At 37.5% G+C, this 15,841-nt stretch overlaps 1 protein-coding gene across 2 annotated transcripts in view; it reads right to left on the bottom strand.

Annotated features, from left to right (window-relative positions):
- plpp4 (phospholipid phosphatase 4) overlaps window positions 1-15,841 on the bottom strand; it is a 49,546-nt gene that overhangs the window by 19,421 nt on the left and 14,284 nt on the right. For both annotated transcript variants that reach the window (XM_077496134.1, XM_077496135.1), the window contains exons 2-3: window positions 9,014-9,122; window positions 2,648-2,738 (exon numbers count right to left, since the gene is read on the bottom strand). In XM_077496134.1, coding sequence (XP_077352260.1) covers window positions 2,648-2,738; window positions 9,014-9,122 — 200 coding nt within the window. The remainder of the gene's footprint in view (window positions 1-2,647; window positions 2,739-9,013; window positions 9,123-15,841) is intronic.

Below are 15,841 nucleotides of genomic sequence, written 5' to 3'. Positions count from 1 at the left end.
ACCGCATTATAAGGTGCACCTTCAAGGAATGACATATTTTAAAACTTTTTCAAGGCGCTACAGTAGAGGCTAGAGTTACGTTATGCATCCATTAGATGGTGTTGCGCTAAAGGGAATGTCAACAAAACAGTCAGATAGGTCAGTCAAACTTTATTTATAGATTACAAACCAGCTTTCTGACAACCCCATTCACTCCCAAAATGAATAAACAGCTGTTTTATTATTTTCGCTGAGGTAAAGTATTAGTATTAGCTACCGATCCAAGATGGCGGGATCTTTTGCGCATGCGCGTCATTGATAGTGCAGGGTCACCCATAGCGTCTTGACAGCGAGACCTGTTGCGGCTTAATATTGATCCATATATAAGGCGCACTGGATTATAAGGCGCATGGTCAGCTTTTCAAAAAAATGAAGGCTTTTAGGTGCGCCTTATACTGCGGAAAATACAGTACTCATCTTGAGTTATTGTTACTTTTCTTTAGTTACATAGGTTCACGTAACACAATAATATGGAATGACGGCGTTGACCAGAACAAAAAAACTATTTGCGGAATCAGCCATCTTGTTTACATTTGCCTCGAACACTTTGAGGTCGGAACTTGGACAATTCGAGTGGGATAAATCCGACTTCCCACCTTCATCGAATGCAGGGTGATAACGCTGTTAGCAGCGCGTACGTCTTTGACTTAGCATCTTGAACTTCTTTTCCATATGTATTCAACACATGTTCAGAAGTGTGTGACTTGTCTAATATGATTCATCCTTACAGTATATAAAAGGGCTGAATCCTCGGTGGCGAGGGTCTCTCTAATTACAGTAGCAGGAAAACAAATGAAGCAGTCAGTTATGTTTAGCCATCAAATGCCCAACACTCTATGTACCTCACAACAATTCTTTAATACCAACTAAATAAACCCATAATATTCAAAATAATCTAATTGTGAAGACCATGCTGTTTCTTTTTAACTTGGGTGATGAGTAATTGGGAGAAGGCTGTTGACTGATGTTTAGTGTAAGTACTGGACATCCACTTAATTAGCTATCAAGGCAACCTTTGAAGCTAATCATTAGCCAGGGTACAATCCCTCACAGATTAATCTCACCATAGACCGGTGAGCAAATTGAATTCACCCCACGTTGCCAGCAATGAAATAAAAATGAAATGTGATGAAATCTATCTATGCTGCGATGAGGGGCACAGTGTAAATGTTTCTGAACAACTTGCTAATCTGGATAAACTGCACAAATGAGACATGATGTGTCCGATGGGTCCTTAAACTGCAAATGTGAAGATGTCAGATCTCCCATATGGAGATCCGCTCTTGTGTCTGCCGCTCTGTGTCGCATGGTGCCCAGTTTGTTAATTGACATTGGGATATTAATGCGTGTGTGTAATGTGCATACACAGTATCCCATTGCTGACTGAGGCAGTATAGTCTACTTTTTATAACCTCATCTTGGCATCAATGAAGTCATTTTTATAACACTATATAATATCTGGCCAAACACCCTCTGAGAATTTGGAGGCATTATTCACTTTTGGAACCGTGAACAAAAAAAACATTGTTATTTTAATTAGTACATTCCCTCCCAGCTGGATTAGTTTGGGGCAGCTGAAGCAAAGTGCTATCCATAATAGGGTAGAACGATTTTTTCTTTTGTAGTCGATGCTGATGATAGGCAGGCTGACTTAAATTAATTGATGATGTCATTCTTCTTGTTTTTTTTTTGTTTTTTTTTATCAACTCACTGTATGCTCCTCCAAACACTATCCAATCACATCCAGATAGATAGATAGATAGATAGATAGATAGATAGATAGATAGATAGATTTGGAAGTTAAGGACCATTCTCCCGTCACGTAATGTATATATCATCATTATTTTTCTTTAATTATATTTACTCTGATAATGCACCTCTAGTAACTCTCCACAAGCCCCTTGGCTCGAGTAAATATGCCCCTGATACTGGTTGAGAACTGTTTTCTTAAAAGCATTACATTTAATATTAGACCAGGGTTTTTCCCGTGTACAAAATTCAGAGGTGGCCACCTCCGCCTAATTTGCTCCCCACCTCCAGCATGTGGCACTGCTATCTCTCAACACAGCGCAAAGCGGAAAGACCTGAAGCAACAACCAAATAAGACACAGCTTTCTTTTTTTTTTTTTTTTTTTCACTTTAATCTACCGAAGAAGAAACCGATCATGGAGCAACCGTTGTGCGCGGCCATTTCTTGGTTGCGAGGCAGAGGTGGTGCGCTCCAGCCATCACCAAAGTCATAAAAACAGAGTATATATAATAAAAATGATCTGAACTATATTTACAATTTAATATGTACGAGTGGATGAATTTTAAATAATTGTAATTTAAGAAAATGGCAAAAAAAAAAAAAAGCGCAAATTTGTATTTATATAGTTTTTATTTTCTAGTCTCTGATCATAAAATGGCTGCAGCAGGGCGGCCCATAATGGTGTCAGTCAGTGCCTCGAGTACCGATACCTTAAAATAAGGTGTTAGCACCGATACCAATACCTGGTATCGGTAGTCGTCACCCATCATAGTCAGGGTAATACCACCTCTGCCTCAATTTGAGCCAAGAAAAACCCTACCAGGAAAAAAAAAAAATCATGAAATTAGCTCCACCCACCTAAACATGCCTCTTTGATTTCTGTCTTGTCTGTCCTCTGAATAATCTTCACCACGAATATCACCGCCAAGGGAGTAAGGAAGGAGATTGCCTACAAGGAAATCAAGATGAACTGTTATTTCATTGGCATTAGTCACGTGTTTCTTGTTTAGATAACCAATATGAAATTACATCTGCCTCAGGGAATGACCTTCTGCAGTGTATTCAATAATGATTTCATTTTCAACATGTCAAACAAAGCAGAAAAACAATCTGCTTCATTGTTACGAGGGTTTTAACGGACCATTACTTTGACGTTTTGGCTTTCTCTTCATCCTCCAGCTGGAAAACTGTTGGCAGGCAACTGACTGCTCATTATAACAATTTTAGTTGCATTTCTTACTTTATTTGCTTATTCATTATTTCTATTACACTTAGTGGGGTCATGCTAATGCCTACTTATTTCAGCTGGCTTGCTGTGTGAGGGTAAACCCTGGAAGGATATTAGGAAGGGGGAAACCCTCTATTGCATGCAAACTGATCTAAGCACCGTGTATGTAGACATACAGTAAAACAGAGAGTTTCGAGGATACACAACAGTGTCAGATTCCTGAACAGCTTGGAGGTTTATTGCTCAGGGGCACATCGAAAGTGCTCACACAGCAGACAAGTATCTCTACAACACCTTTTTTTTTATATATTCAATCTGCAGTGAGGATGTGTGGTTAAATAATTGAGAGACCAAAGCAGTGTTAAAATTTTACAAGAAAACAGGACCCATCCATCTTTTTCCATTTATCTGGCGTTATCTCAGTTGCGCTGGCAAGAGCCTGATGCTAGGTTCAGGCCAAAAACAAAATGGCACGTCGACCCACGTGTCTCGCGTGGTTTCATTCGCGATGGTGACTACACACAACAAAACAAAACAAGACAAAACAGCCAACCGTCCGACCGACTGAACAAACCGAACAAACAAGCAAACATTGAATATCACTAGTCCATAATGTGTTGAGACTGGGGTCAAATTGTAATTTAAAATTTTTGAAATGTGCAGAATTTCACATTACTTCCTGTCAAAGATTAGATAACTGAATATGAAAATAAAAATGCACTGAGCTGTCACCGTCTTACAAATACAATCATGCCATCTAGTGGCAGAAAAATGACCTCAAAACAAATCATTATCACACTTTTTTTTTTTTTTAACAGAACAGTACATCTTTTTAATTTTAATTCAATTTTACGAATTATTATGAAATTACTGTATCATTGAATAAAAGATGCAGCCATATTTGTATTTGTTTAACATTATTCCACTTTTATGTCAACAGAGTATGAAACTCAGAAAAAACTGTACATTTTATTGTACATTTAGTACAGATACAAAAATTTGTGATTAATCGTGTGTTAATTAACTGTTGAAGTCATACGTTTAATTACGATGAAAAATTTTAATCACCTGACACCCCTAGTTAAATCATTTTAATCACTTGACAACACTAAATAAAATATGATGTGCGGCAGTGCATTCAGCACAGTTGCCCAAAACATTTTAATGCCACAGTCACAGTTATTGCGGGTCCATTTAGTCTGAGGACTCAGAAGGACAACCGTAAAGGAACATCGTTTCATCTTGACACCTACTTACAGTTATGGTGCTGGTACCAACATTCCTATTACATTTTAATGCTTAATGGACACTTTCATTTGTTAGTATTCGACTTTGAAGAGTGGCTGGAACCATGCAAGGACACTCAAAGAGACAAAATACAGAGCGACGGATGTATTGTAAATAAAGCAGTGGGCTCTCGATTTATGTTGTCATGGAAACACTGAAGTTTCCACCAACAGTAAAGATTTGGTCACTACTTTACTGTGTACCATAAAACATGTTTTATGATGGTATCATCATTATGATGATCACATGAGTACATGAACGGTTTACAGCTGACGTTATTTTCATCCTCAATCCAGAACAACAACAAACATTTTTGACTCAATGTAATAGTGTTCAAGCAAACCTGGTGTTCTGTGAATGATATATTCATACATTCTGTAACCTTGAAAATATAATAAAACTGTCACATTTTGGTATATGGAACGGCTAGGAAAGGAGTAAGGGTGTCTCAATTCATGTATGACATGAGAAAGCAAGCCAGTTTGAAAAATAAGTCAACCAAATCCAGACAGGGCATGCTGAAAGCCTCAAAGTAACGGCAACAGAGAACATATTAAATGAATTAGGTTCTCCCCCTCACAAGCCACACTGAAAATATCTCAGTGCTTGTATAACATATAGAGCACCTTGCTCACATGTCACTTTTGAACCTGCTACCGCTTGGGGCATAAAATGACTGACAGTGCCCAACACCACCTACTGTTGCAGTTGTCTGGACACATTTTGAGATAACTGATATTCATGAAGCGTTCCAGCTGAGTGTTGCTGAGCGGAACACTGCGCAGGACATCTCTTTGCACAACCACCGCAAACAATAAAAAAATAAAATATGAAATAAAAAAAAAAAATGTAAGGGAATGCTTTTACTGTAATTTTGCATTTGTTTTCTAGTGTGCTTGCTTTCTTTTAAATTATCCACAAATTGTTGCCTTCTGGCCTTCCTTGGTGGAAAATTGCCTACTGTCTACTTGTATATCTGTTCACTAACTGTGTGGTTGATGCTTCTGAAGCAAGTTAAACGTTTCTGAGACATGGTTGACCTCAAGTAGGTTCCTATTAACTTGAGCTTTTGAAAAGGGCATCTCTGCTTGAGTCACAATGACAGGAAGATTGAGAGTAATTCCAAGACCAGTCCAGAGGTTGGGGCAGATCTCTGAATGAGTTTCGTGAATGATGGTTTGGAGACCAAGCATGGCCCTTGGAAAGGAAATTCTCCGTCTCTTGAGGAGTGCTTTGCTATCCAGATGAGAATGCCTTTTGAAGATGGTTCCAAGCGCTTCACATTTGAATTTGTTTGGCATTTGAATCATCTCTTTTCTATTTAACCCCCTTTATTTAATTAGCTATTTTAATTTATATTGTCGTTTAGCTTTGTTTTTGCCTTTTATTTTGTTTTTGAGTGTTTGTTTTGTTTTAGTGTTTAAATGTTTTTATTTGATAGTTGCTAAGTCTTTAGCTCCACACTGGGAGGGATAGTTGGTCTTCTCCTACGGGCGGGCAACTGTTGTCCCGGGGGCCCCTTGGCCCCGGGGAGCTGTGGCTCGCTTCAGTCTGTAGGCCGGCGGTCTCTGGGATGGCATTCTTCCCAGTGGTGGTTGGCCGTCATCCCTCTAAATGTGGATGAACTCCTCCTAGGTGCCTTTCCTCACAGGGTTCTTCTGTGCCCCGCCATGTTGTGGTTTGCGTGTATGTCTGGGGGTACGATCTTGGGGATATGGGAGGAAGGGTGGAGTTTTCTTTTTATTGTATTATGGATGTTTTAATTGTTCAGCACTTTGAGTTGCATTTGGATGTATGAAAGTTGCTATATAAATGAGGTTAGATTTGATTTGATTTAATTATTTTCAAATTTCTAAAAAAAAAAAAAAAAAAAAAACTAATAAAAATGGGATGGAAAGCTGACTAGTGTTGAAATGCTGCTCAACAAATCAGTGAGCTCATATAGTTTTTTTGTTTTTTTTAAAAGTGAGCTCATATTGTACATGGTGACCAATGTAGCTGGTGTAACCGGCAGTTCCTTTTTGAATACGGTTATTATGGTCTTTTATGATGGTGTCAGACATGAAAATAAGTTCAGTCTCTTTTTTGAAAATACCCATTCAATGGTGTGAAAAGTGTCTCCCGACTGCCAAATTCTAAATTCTGCCAGTGACTGCACAACAGCAGATGTGTCAGCACTGCTCTCTGTTGCTTCCTCCAATCCTCCAAAAGTGCCATCTCCTGCTGATCAATTGTTTCTCCCCTCATTTACCTCACAGATAGTTCTCCTCATGTTTTCATGCAGTTTACTGCAGTGATTCCCAAAGTTTGCTGAGCCTGGATGCAGTCACTGGCATAGATAGATGAACAAAGATGCATTATTTGTTATAGCTTCATGTTTTTTGGCCAATTAAGAGAAATTTGATACATTCCTGCGGCACACCAAAAGCGCTCTCATGGGAATCGCCAACTGTATATGCTCAGTGCTGTTTTCATGTGAGGTGGTTGAAGTCCAATGACCTGCACATGCTGTTTTCTCAAGAAATCAAATACGCTTTGTGGTGAGAGGCTAATTAATTAGCACATTTTCCCGATCAGAAACTAATCTCCAAGGGAGGTGGCATACATTCTCGATCGGGACTTATTTGCTCCGCTGCAAAGAGAAACACAAATCAATTAACTGTGGTTGGCGACCACTGATATGGTTAATATCAAATAGTCATGTTGTAAATTTTACGGCGTTGTCCTTAAAATTACAGCACAGAGTAAAGGTATGTGTTTTTTGACCAGGGGCTGCACTCAACAGTAGTCGCCGTAATCATTCTCTTTTTCTCCTAAACTAATCTCCTTCCATTCCCGCTTGCCCTGCAGGTTTCTCTCATGCTCGTTCCATTACGAGTCTTTCTCATCCCCACATGCATTCACTGTTCCAAACTATAGTTCAGTATACCACCCCTTAAATAAAGACCAAGGGTCATTTTAGACTCCAATATCAGATGGCCAAAACATGTATTAGAAACAAGTCTCTTTTCTATTCATTGGAAGTATTGACGCTGATGAACACCTTATAATCTCATTTCCTACACATTGAAATTTCAAGGGTGCTTGGGTAATAGAATGGTGGCTTCCATGGAAACATGCCGACATTACATGTGCGAATTGTTGATGAGTGTTTTGAAAAGACAGAATGGATGTATTATCAAATGCAAGTTCCATTACAATAGAAGGTGGGTGAGTTCAGGGTTCCTCCCGTAGCTCCTCAGCAAAATGGAAAATAGACTTATTACCCAAAAGCTCAGTGAAAAAGACTTGTAATATTTGATTATTGTGTTGCACAATATTATTGAAAATACATTTGATATACTATTATAACTTTTATTTGTGTTATGGGGAGAGACAGAAGGCAGAAACTAATAACAAAAAATACAGCTATAGTATGATGCAGCTTAGTCTACACAACAGCAAAACACAACCACAACAATAAACATACTATTTATTATATTATCTCTGTAAAAGAAGACTTTTTGACCCAGCTCTTGGGTGTACTACTCTATGTTGTAGTTGGGAAGTGTTTGTGTATTTGTGTGAGCGAGTTTTGAGGCAGCAAGGCAACTCATAACTTTTGCCGCCATTTGGGAGACACAGAACAAAAATGATCTGCTTTTAATCGACCACTTGTTACTATTTGAGAAATGTGTAAATAATAATAATTAAAAAATATATAGGCTATGCCAATTACTCTGTTCTTGAACTAGTGAGTACAATAAATTCTGAATGTTCAGCTCGTTATAAACAAGGACACATATACCTCAAATTGAGGTTAATTGAGACAATAAAATTTTTTTATCTGTTCAGGAACTATCCCTGCTGACTGACAAAAGGCGGACTACACCCTGAACTGCTCAAAAACTGTATAGATGGACATCAATTCACACCATCACTGAGCAAATATGCCTTGTGACAAAAGTGACCGTGACAACGAGAGAGGACCTGAGCAAGGGTGTAAGGAAGGAGTTCTGGGGCTGTTGTATTCTCACACTGAAGAAAAAGGCTTTAGTGGGTTTAGTTCGGAGAAAGAGGAAGACAAAGATAGTGATAAATTACTGTTCTGTGAGGCTACTGCATGACTAGCTGAGTGTTCTGCATTGTTTGGAAAAAAAAGAAGCTCATACCGGTGTTTAAGTTAATATTTCTTTAAGTTACATATTTCTTTGCAAATGTTCGATGTTATAATGTGGAGACTGCAGCTATAAAGCAAAGCTGCCAATATATGTGCATAATAACCTGTGACAGACAAATCACATCTTTATTTCCAACACTCAACTACAGCAGTGTATCACTGAAAATAATAGCTGGTCCTAAAATTTGCAATAACCTGTATATAAAGTGTTAAATCCAACGGATGTCACTGTATTTATTGAACATTGAATGTGAGCAGTATTTGTTTCATCTATTCTAAGCCCAGGCTCTCCTTCTTCACAATGGAAGGCTTATCGGCACAGTTTTCTAACACCCTCCAATATTTATCAGCTCCAGCAAGGCTCATCTTAACCACTCAAAGATGAGAATTCATACTATTAATCATCCTAAATGAAGAATTTTGCCGCTGCACAAATGAGTAAGAATTAAACGAAGATAGTGGTTCAGCTACATAGAAATAATGACCAGTTATATGGCTGCTATCAAGTTGGCCATAAAAGGGAATGCGTAATGATACAGTAGGTACTTACGAACATGACCCTTTTGGGAATAAGATCGGACTCAACCAGCGGATTCTTGTACAGCCAAAGCTCCTCAGGTTGGATGACTCGTTCAAAAGGCTCCAGGAATTCAGTAAATCTGCAGTAAAGATTAAACATACTTTAAACATTTGAATTTGAATATCGTGCATACAGTGTGACTGGTCATGTGACTTTTTGGGGCATGCAACGTGTGTTAGGGGTGTGGCTTAAAATAGGTTTTGGCTCTCGAGTAACGGCACAACACTGAGGCTTCATCACAGATCTACTTCACCACAATGTCCTGCTGTTTCATCCTCTTACAGAATGGGGACAAATTAGCAAGGTACTCTTGGGCCACCCATTGCTATGTTGGAGTCAACCTTGCTCTCTGTCATCTTTGCAAAGTTTTTATGTCAGTTAATTTCAGAAAAAGCAGCTTACTCTCTTCTACAATGGATGCATGAAATATTCTAATATTCAGAACACAGCCACAGAATCGAATGATAAAAGCATAAATACAACAGCACACACCTTAGGCAACCTGTGAAATGAATGTGTTAATGACTTTGACGGTGGTTATTGACATTTTGTTTCCATGGAATTCATTGTAGAGCTTGAAGAAATGTTACATAATTTGATGATACATAATTTCATCTCCGGGGCCTCACCATGGAGTTCTCCAAGAGGCATTCAAATCAGATGCCCGAGCCATCTCACTTGACTTCTCTCACTGCGGAGGAGCAGCGGCTCGATGAGAGAGGATTCTCACCTTATGACTAATGAAGGGCCCGGTCAACCTCGGGAGAAAACTAATTTCAGCTGCTTGTATCCGGTTTTTGGTCATGACCCACAGCTCGTGATCAATAATTATGGTCCCTCACCGAGGACCTGTTTGCCATGGATGACCCTGCCAGGAGCATAACGACCCAGACACTTTAGCCCCTTAACTCGAGGTTAGATTGGGGCACACAGACCCTTCCACCACGATAAGGTGATGGCTCGGGGAAGGGAAAAAAAAAAAAAAAAAAGTTCAATTATTATTCTGATTGCTGTAGTAATTGGCAGTGGTAGAACATACAGGATATGTTGTTTGTCATTATGGAGTGAGGCATTTTATTGACATAAATATCCACAAAAATAAATGAGAACACCCAATATAGCATGGACATAATTTGAATTCCTTGTATTAAAAAAAATAAGAATAACAATATAATAATAATAATAATAATAATAATAATAATAATAATAATAATAATAATAATAATAATAATAATATAAACAAATTAAAAAATCCAAATCATTTGATATAATATAGTTACTTTGCCTGTTAACGAGTACTTTTATTATGACATAATTAAAATACTAACTGACGGTAACTTTTTTTTTTTTTTTTTAGCAAGTAATGAGTAACTGTAACTAATTACTTTTTTTAAAGTAACATTCCCAACACTGCTAAACTAGGATAACTGTTGGAAAAATTTGGCAGAAAGGAGCCGTTCATTTTCAGATGTAAATCGAAAATCAGTATATGCAATTTTATTTTATTTTTTTAATTCAGAATGCAATTTATATGTCTATTATTGTGTGCTACTTTACTGATTTTCCACCTATACTACCTTTGGGTCGTCAAAAGATGTTTAAAACTGTATTTTTAGCATTAGATCAAATCCCAAAACACAGCAAAAGTGATTAAGAAATGATTTGTGGATTAAATATTAGCTTTTTGCAGTGGTGCAGACAGTCAAGACTTGAATTCAGTTGAAAATCTGTGGTGGGAACTAAAGATCAGGATGATGACAAGAGCTCATCGCTAAAGATGAATGGACAAAAATATCACCTCAGTCATGCAAAAAGCTGATCAGCAACTATAGGTTGTGTTTTATTTGCCTTTTGAGAAGGATATGAATCATTTTAGATGTTCAACTTTTTTTTCCAAATACATATAAAAGCTCAGAAATATGTTTTACCACAGTGATTATAATAATAGAAAAATAACAATAGAATAGAATATATTTTAGGATATTACATTTGTATTTCCACATGAATAAAGTGGAACCTCACTTGAAAAATACCCACCCTTTAAAAACATCCAGTATGATGTATCAAAAAGTGTACAAAAAGGTCATGCAGCAGCTCTCCTCACAAACACAAGTCAAGCAATTATGTTGTTCTGTCATTACATTAGTGGCACACAGTATGCTTCATTAATTACTCCATTTTCAAGATTGTGCTCACTACAGCACCTTTGTTCAGACGTTAGTGGGAGGGAATGCTGTTTAAGTGCAAGAATTAAAAACACAGATACGGAGTATCTCTCCCCCCACTTACACACACCCTTCAGGTTATTAAATAGCGACTTCAGCCCACCTGTCATTCTATAAGGCTTATCTCAAATTCAGTAGCTAGCGTCTTAATGAGTTTGAGACCGGCTCCCCCAAGGCAGCTAAAGAGATAAAAACTCCTCTTTGCCTGGTTTCTTGTTTGAACACAGGAAATAACTGTAAAAGCTGATGAAACGGGTAGATCAAAGGGGGGTGGAATTGCCAATTTTGATGTCTATCCAGACAAAAAGAATTCAATCATTAAGAAGAAGAAGATAAAGATGCTCAGTTGACTGACACACAGACAGGTAAGGATACTGTATGTTTTGTATTGCGGTTGTAAAATAACACTACAAGAAGTGAGATTATTTTTGCACCTTAGCTCAAAAAGGTAACCAATATCGAAAATCTTGCAAAACAATGTTATTGTTGATTGTTGAAAATGCAAGAAAGTGAACAGTTAACAGTTAGAACTAGTCCTATTTTTGCAGAAGATTGAAAAGTTTGAGCTTGACACCAAAATATGAATATGAGACAAGGCCATGTATTACCGTACACAACTTAGATGTTAGCACAGCAATTTGTATCCACTCGTTTTTCATGTGAGCAAAAGAATTGGAGCATACACCATACTGGACAATTCAGACGTCAGCCAGTGCAACCATTTGTACTGTCTAAAAGAGCAAAGTAGTGCACAAGTAACAGAGACCTTGAACAGGTGGATAGAAAAATTGTGAAATTTGTAAACCCAAAAACTGTCAGAGATATCAGTAGAAACCTCCAAAGTAATGGAGTGAAAATATACAATCTGCTGTTTATAGAAGACATCATGAAATAAAAGTACAGTACTCAAAACAAGAATGTGTGAAACATTCATTAGCAAGAAAAATATCAAGGTTGGGCTGGAATCATCTTTCTGGTTTGACAGCTTTAGGTATCTCATTCATTTTAAATCATTTTATTGATACATTTGACTGTTTTCATTGATTCTTTTATTTTTATTTTTATTTTAAATTCATCGGGAGGTAAGCAAGCAAGAAGTGAAATGTTTTAGACTGGCCATGTCAATCTCCGGACTTAAATCATATAGGTAACACATTTTAATTTCTAGAGGAAATGGACAGCACTAAGCACCCAAAGTATTTAATAGACTGTGAGACCCTGTAAAAGCACAAGGTAGCTTTTACGTTGAATCTGCCTAAGTAATGCTGTGGCTGTCATTACCGTGTTTTGCCTGTGTGTTATTTGGGGCCAGGGTTATTTTCGGGTCATGACCGTACGATCTGTTTTGTGTCTGTTTTGAACTGATGCAAACAGCATCTAATGTCAACTGGTAATACGCTATGTGATGTCAAGAGCTATGTGATGTCAGGAATCTATAATCTCTTTATCTAGCCAACAACCAATCAGATAATTCCATGTCAGTCCTGTTACCCACATGTCCAGCCACAACCAATCAGATCGATTCACTGTCTATAGAAGCTGTCTGAGAAATTTGTGTTTTTGTCGAATTATTCCTCTGTCCAGCTGGCCACCTGCTTCTCTCTTCATCGATGCCTTCTCGTTGTTTCTGGTCAAGTCAAGTTAGTTCTACGCCTTTTGATGTGATGTGGAAAAAACGTTAAAACTCTTATTTAGGTCTGTGTTTGGAATCCAAATCCAGAACATAACAGTGTCCAGTGAGTGTATAGTTGTAGTGAGTAGTAAAATTTAGGATGGCATTCATTCAGCTTTTGACATGTCTGTGTTTTCCAATAAAAGTCATAGTCATTTCACAGCAGTGGACTGTTAGGTGAAGATTATTATTTTCATTCCTGCAAAATGAAATTGCGTTTTGAGCAGGTTCTAATATTCATCCTTCTTTCTGAGAATTTGTACCCAATATCCTCCAACAAATCCATAGCCTCAGAGGATTTCCCTTGGCTGGAGATTCAATTTTAGATCAAGCCTCATTTTCTCTTCCCTAACTAGAAACTTTAAAATAAAAAGACACTTCACACACACACTTTAATGACTTCTTGCATCCATTTCATCCTTGAGTCCTATTATGGTGATCATCCTAAGTGGAAATTAATTCGCCCTGTTATTGTAATTTACAGGCTGCCTTGAAAGCAGAAGGGTGTGCATCATTTACAGCTAACACATGCTTCATCCCACAATGTGGTGTAGGCCAGCATTGATCGCATTAGTAAAGATAATGATGGCGTTTCAATTGGTAATGACATAAAACATAGGCCACCATCCTGGCCAGCGGAGAAATAATTGTAAATACAGCGATAACAAGAAACGAGAAAGTGTAGCAGCCTTGTAGAAACTGACTTAAATGCTGAAATGTGGCCCAACAACAAACGAAAAAAAGATACTCTCTGATCAGTGCTAGAGTGATACTCAACATCCTCACAAAGTTGAGAGATGGGCCCCCAAGATGGCCATAAACACCAACAGGCCTTAACTCATCTCTGCCTGCTGGCTACCTGGGGAGCACTTTGTCCTGTTATATCAGCTTTTGTTTGCTCTGTATACAGAGAAAAGCCTAATGGCTTCTCCGGGCTCCATAACATCATAGATCTTGTAGTTAAAAGTTTGAAAGAAAAACTGTGAAGTTGTTTGGAAAGCTTAGATGCAGGCTTTTTGTCTGCGGATACAATGGAAGCGTTAAAATCGAGTGGCCCTGAAATTTTACAATTCAGAAATTGACAAAATATGTTCCGCCACTAAGGATGTCACAGCAGTCGCTAACATACCTTAGGCAAGACCTTAACGGATAAAATGCATGTGTTTTAGCCTTTCATCATAGCGCTAACAGATCACATGATTTCCAGCTTGATCCACCATACTGTTAAAGTAGTTGACCATCGCCATGGCAACACCAGAAATGTGTTCTTATCACAAGCCATTTAGAAACCGATATAGGTGAACGGCAGTTATGCCAACTCATATTGTATTTCAGCATGAATTTCAATTGATTTCCATAGCAGGCGGATTCAGTTCATCTGACCTTTTCACACCCAGAAACAGTCCATCATTTCCTGTTCATCTTCATTACAACCCTGCAAATGGGTCAGTTTATCCTCATTAGCTCATTTTCAAATCCGCTCAATACTTGACAATACTGCAGGATTATTTCTCAAGATCTCCATCCCCTCCCACAGCTGATGCACATTTGTTCAATTTAACACGTCCCATTCATCAGGCAGATATTTTCAAAGGTCAGCACCGCTCAAGGTCTCGTCTTTAGCTGCAGCCCAGAACAGAAATTATTAGCATTTGAGATGTCTGCAAATTTGAACTACATCAGATGAAAGAGCTGTGCAAAACTATACGTGATGTATTAGTCGTAGTTTTTCCACAACATTATAACCCCTAGCAGAGATGTCAGCAATGTTTTCTGTCAAAAGAACCATTTTAGGCCAAATAAATAACAAAAAAAAATCTGTCTGGAGCTGCAAAACATTTGAAAATTGTGATGAGCTAATAAGCAAAGTGAGCAATACGTTTGCGCATGCGTGAAAATCAAGTTAAAAAAAAAAAAAAAACAACAAAAAAAAAAAAAAACTTTGCTACCAAACAGCCGTCATTTGAATGGTGGCAAATGGAGTGTTGAAAGTGTCTGCCTAACTGCACACCTAGCTTGCAAGTATTGTTTAAATGGCTTTCAGCCTTAAGTGACAAAACGATAGGTGCACTTAGTGCCATTTTTAACTGTCCTAATGGTTTTATAGGCAAAAAAATAAAAATAAAAAAAAAACACCATTACAAAGCTCGAAAAGATGGAAGAGTACGCTTGTAAACCTCAGCTCACTCTTCCCAATTTATGAACAGAAAAGAAAGATCCCCCAAAAAAATGTTGAAAATAGAGAGATTTGGACTGTTCTGCCTTTGTGTCAAATTTCGGTCATTTTTGGTAATTTTATGGACATATTTATGCCTATTTGCTTAGCTTCTTTTTTTTAGATGTTATGGCTATTTTTGACATTTCTTTTCTGCCTTTTTTTTGCTAGCGGGTTTCTGACATTTTTGGCAAATTTGTGGACATTTTATGGTAATTTTGGGGATTTCTTTTTGTGTGGACATTTTATAGTTACTTTTTGAGGGTTTTCTTTTTGCCTTTTCTTTAAAAATCAATTCTGACTTCTTTGTTTTAGGACATATGGTTAGTTTCTGAACATTTTCTGCCTTTTTATTCAATGTGCTAACATTTTTGGCAATTTCATAGACATTTTATAGTAAATTCTGCTTTTCCTCTTCCTTTTTGGGCATTTTTATGCAATTTTATAAATGTTTTCATCTGTGAAATTTATTTTTTTAAATCAAAATCATTAATTCATTTGAAGAATATTTTATCTAAAAAATAAAAATAAATATGTAAAAAATATATATATATATACTTTTTTTTTTTTTTTTTTTTTTTTTTAAGCGCTCCCCATGAGATGGACTCAGAGCCACATACCAGACCTGCAGGGTGCAGACCCCTGCCCTAGCACAATATAATATCCAATATTGTGTAATAGGCTAG

This window comes from Festucalex cinctus, chromosome 14, assembly GCF_051991245.1.
Source record: "Festucalex cinctus isolate MCC-2025b chromosome 14, RoL_Fcin_1.0, whole genome shotgun sequence".
Taxonomy (NCBI): domain Eukaryota; kingdom Metazoa; phylum Chordata; class Actinopteri; order Syngnathiformes; family Syngnathidae; genus Festucalex; species Festucalex cinctus.
This window is presented reverse-complemented; position numbering and strand designations above follow the sequence as displayed.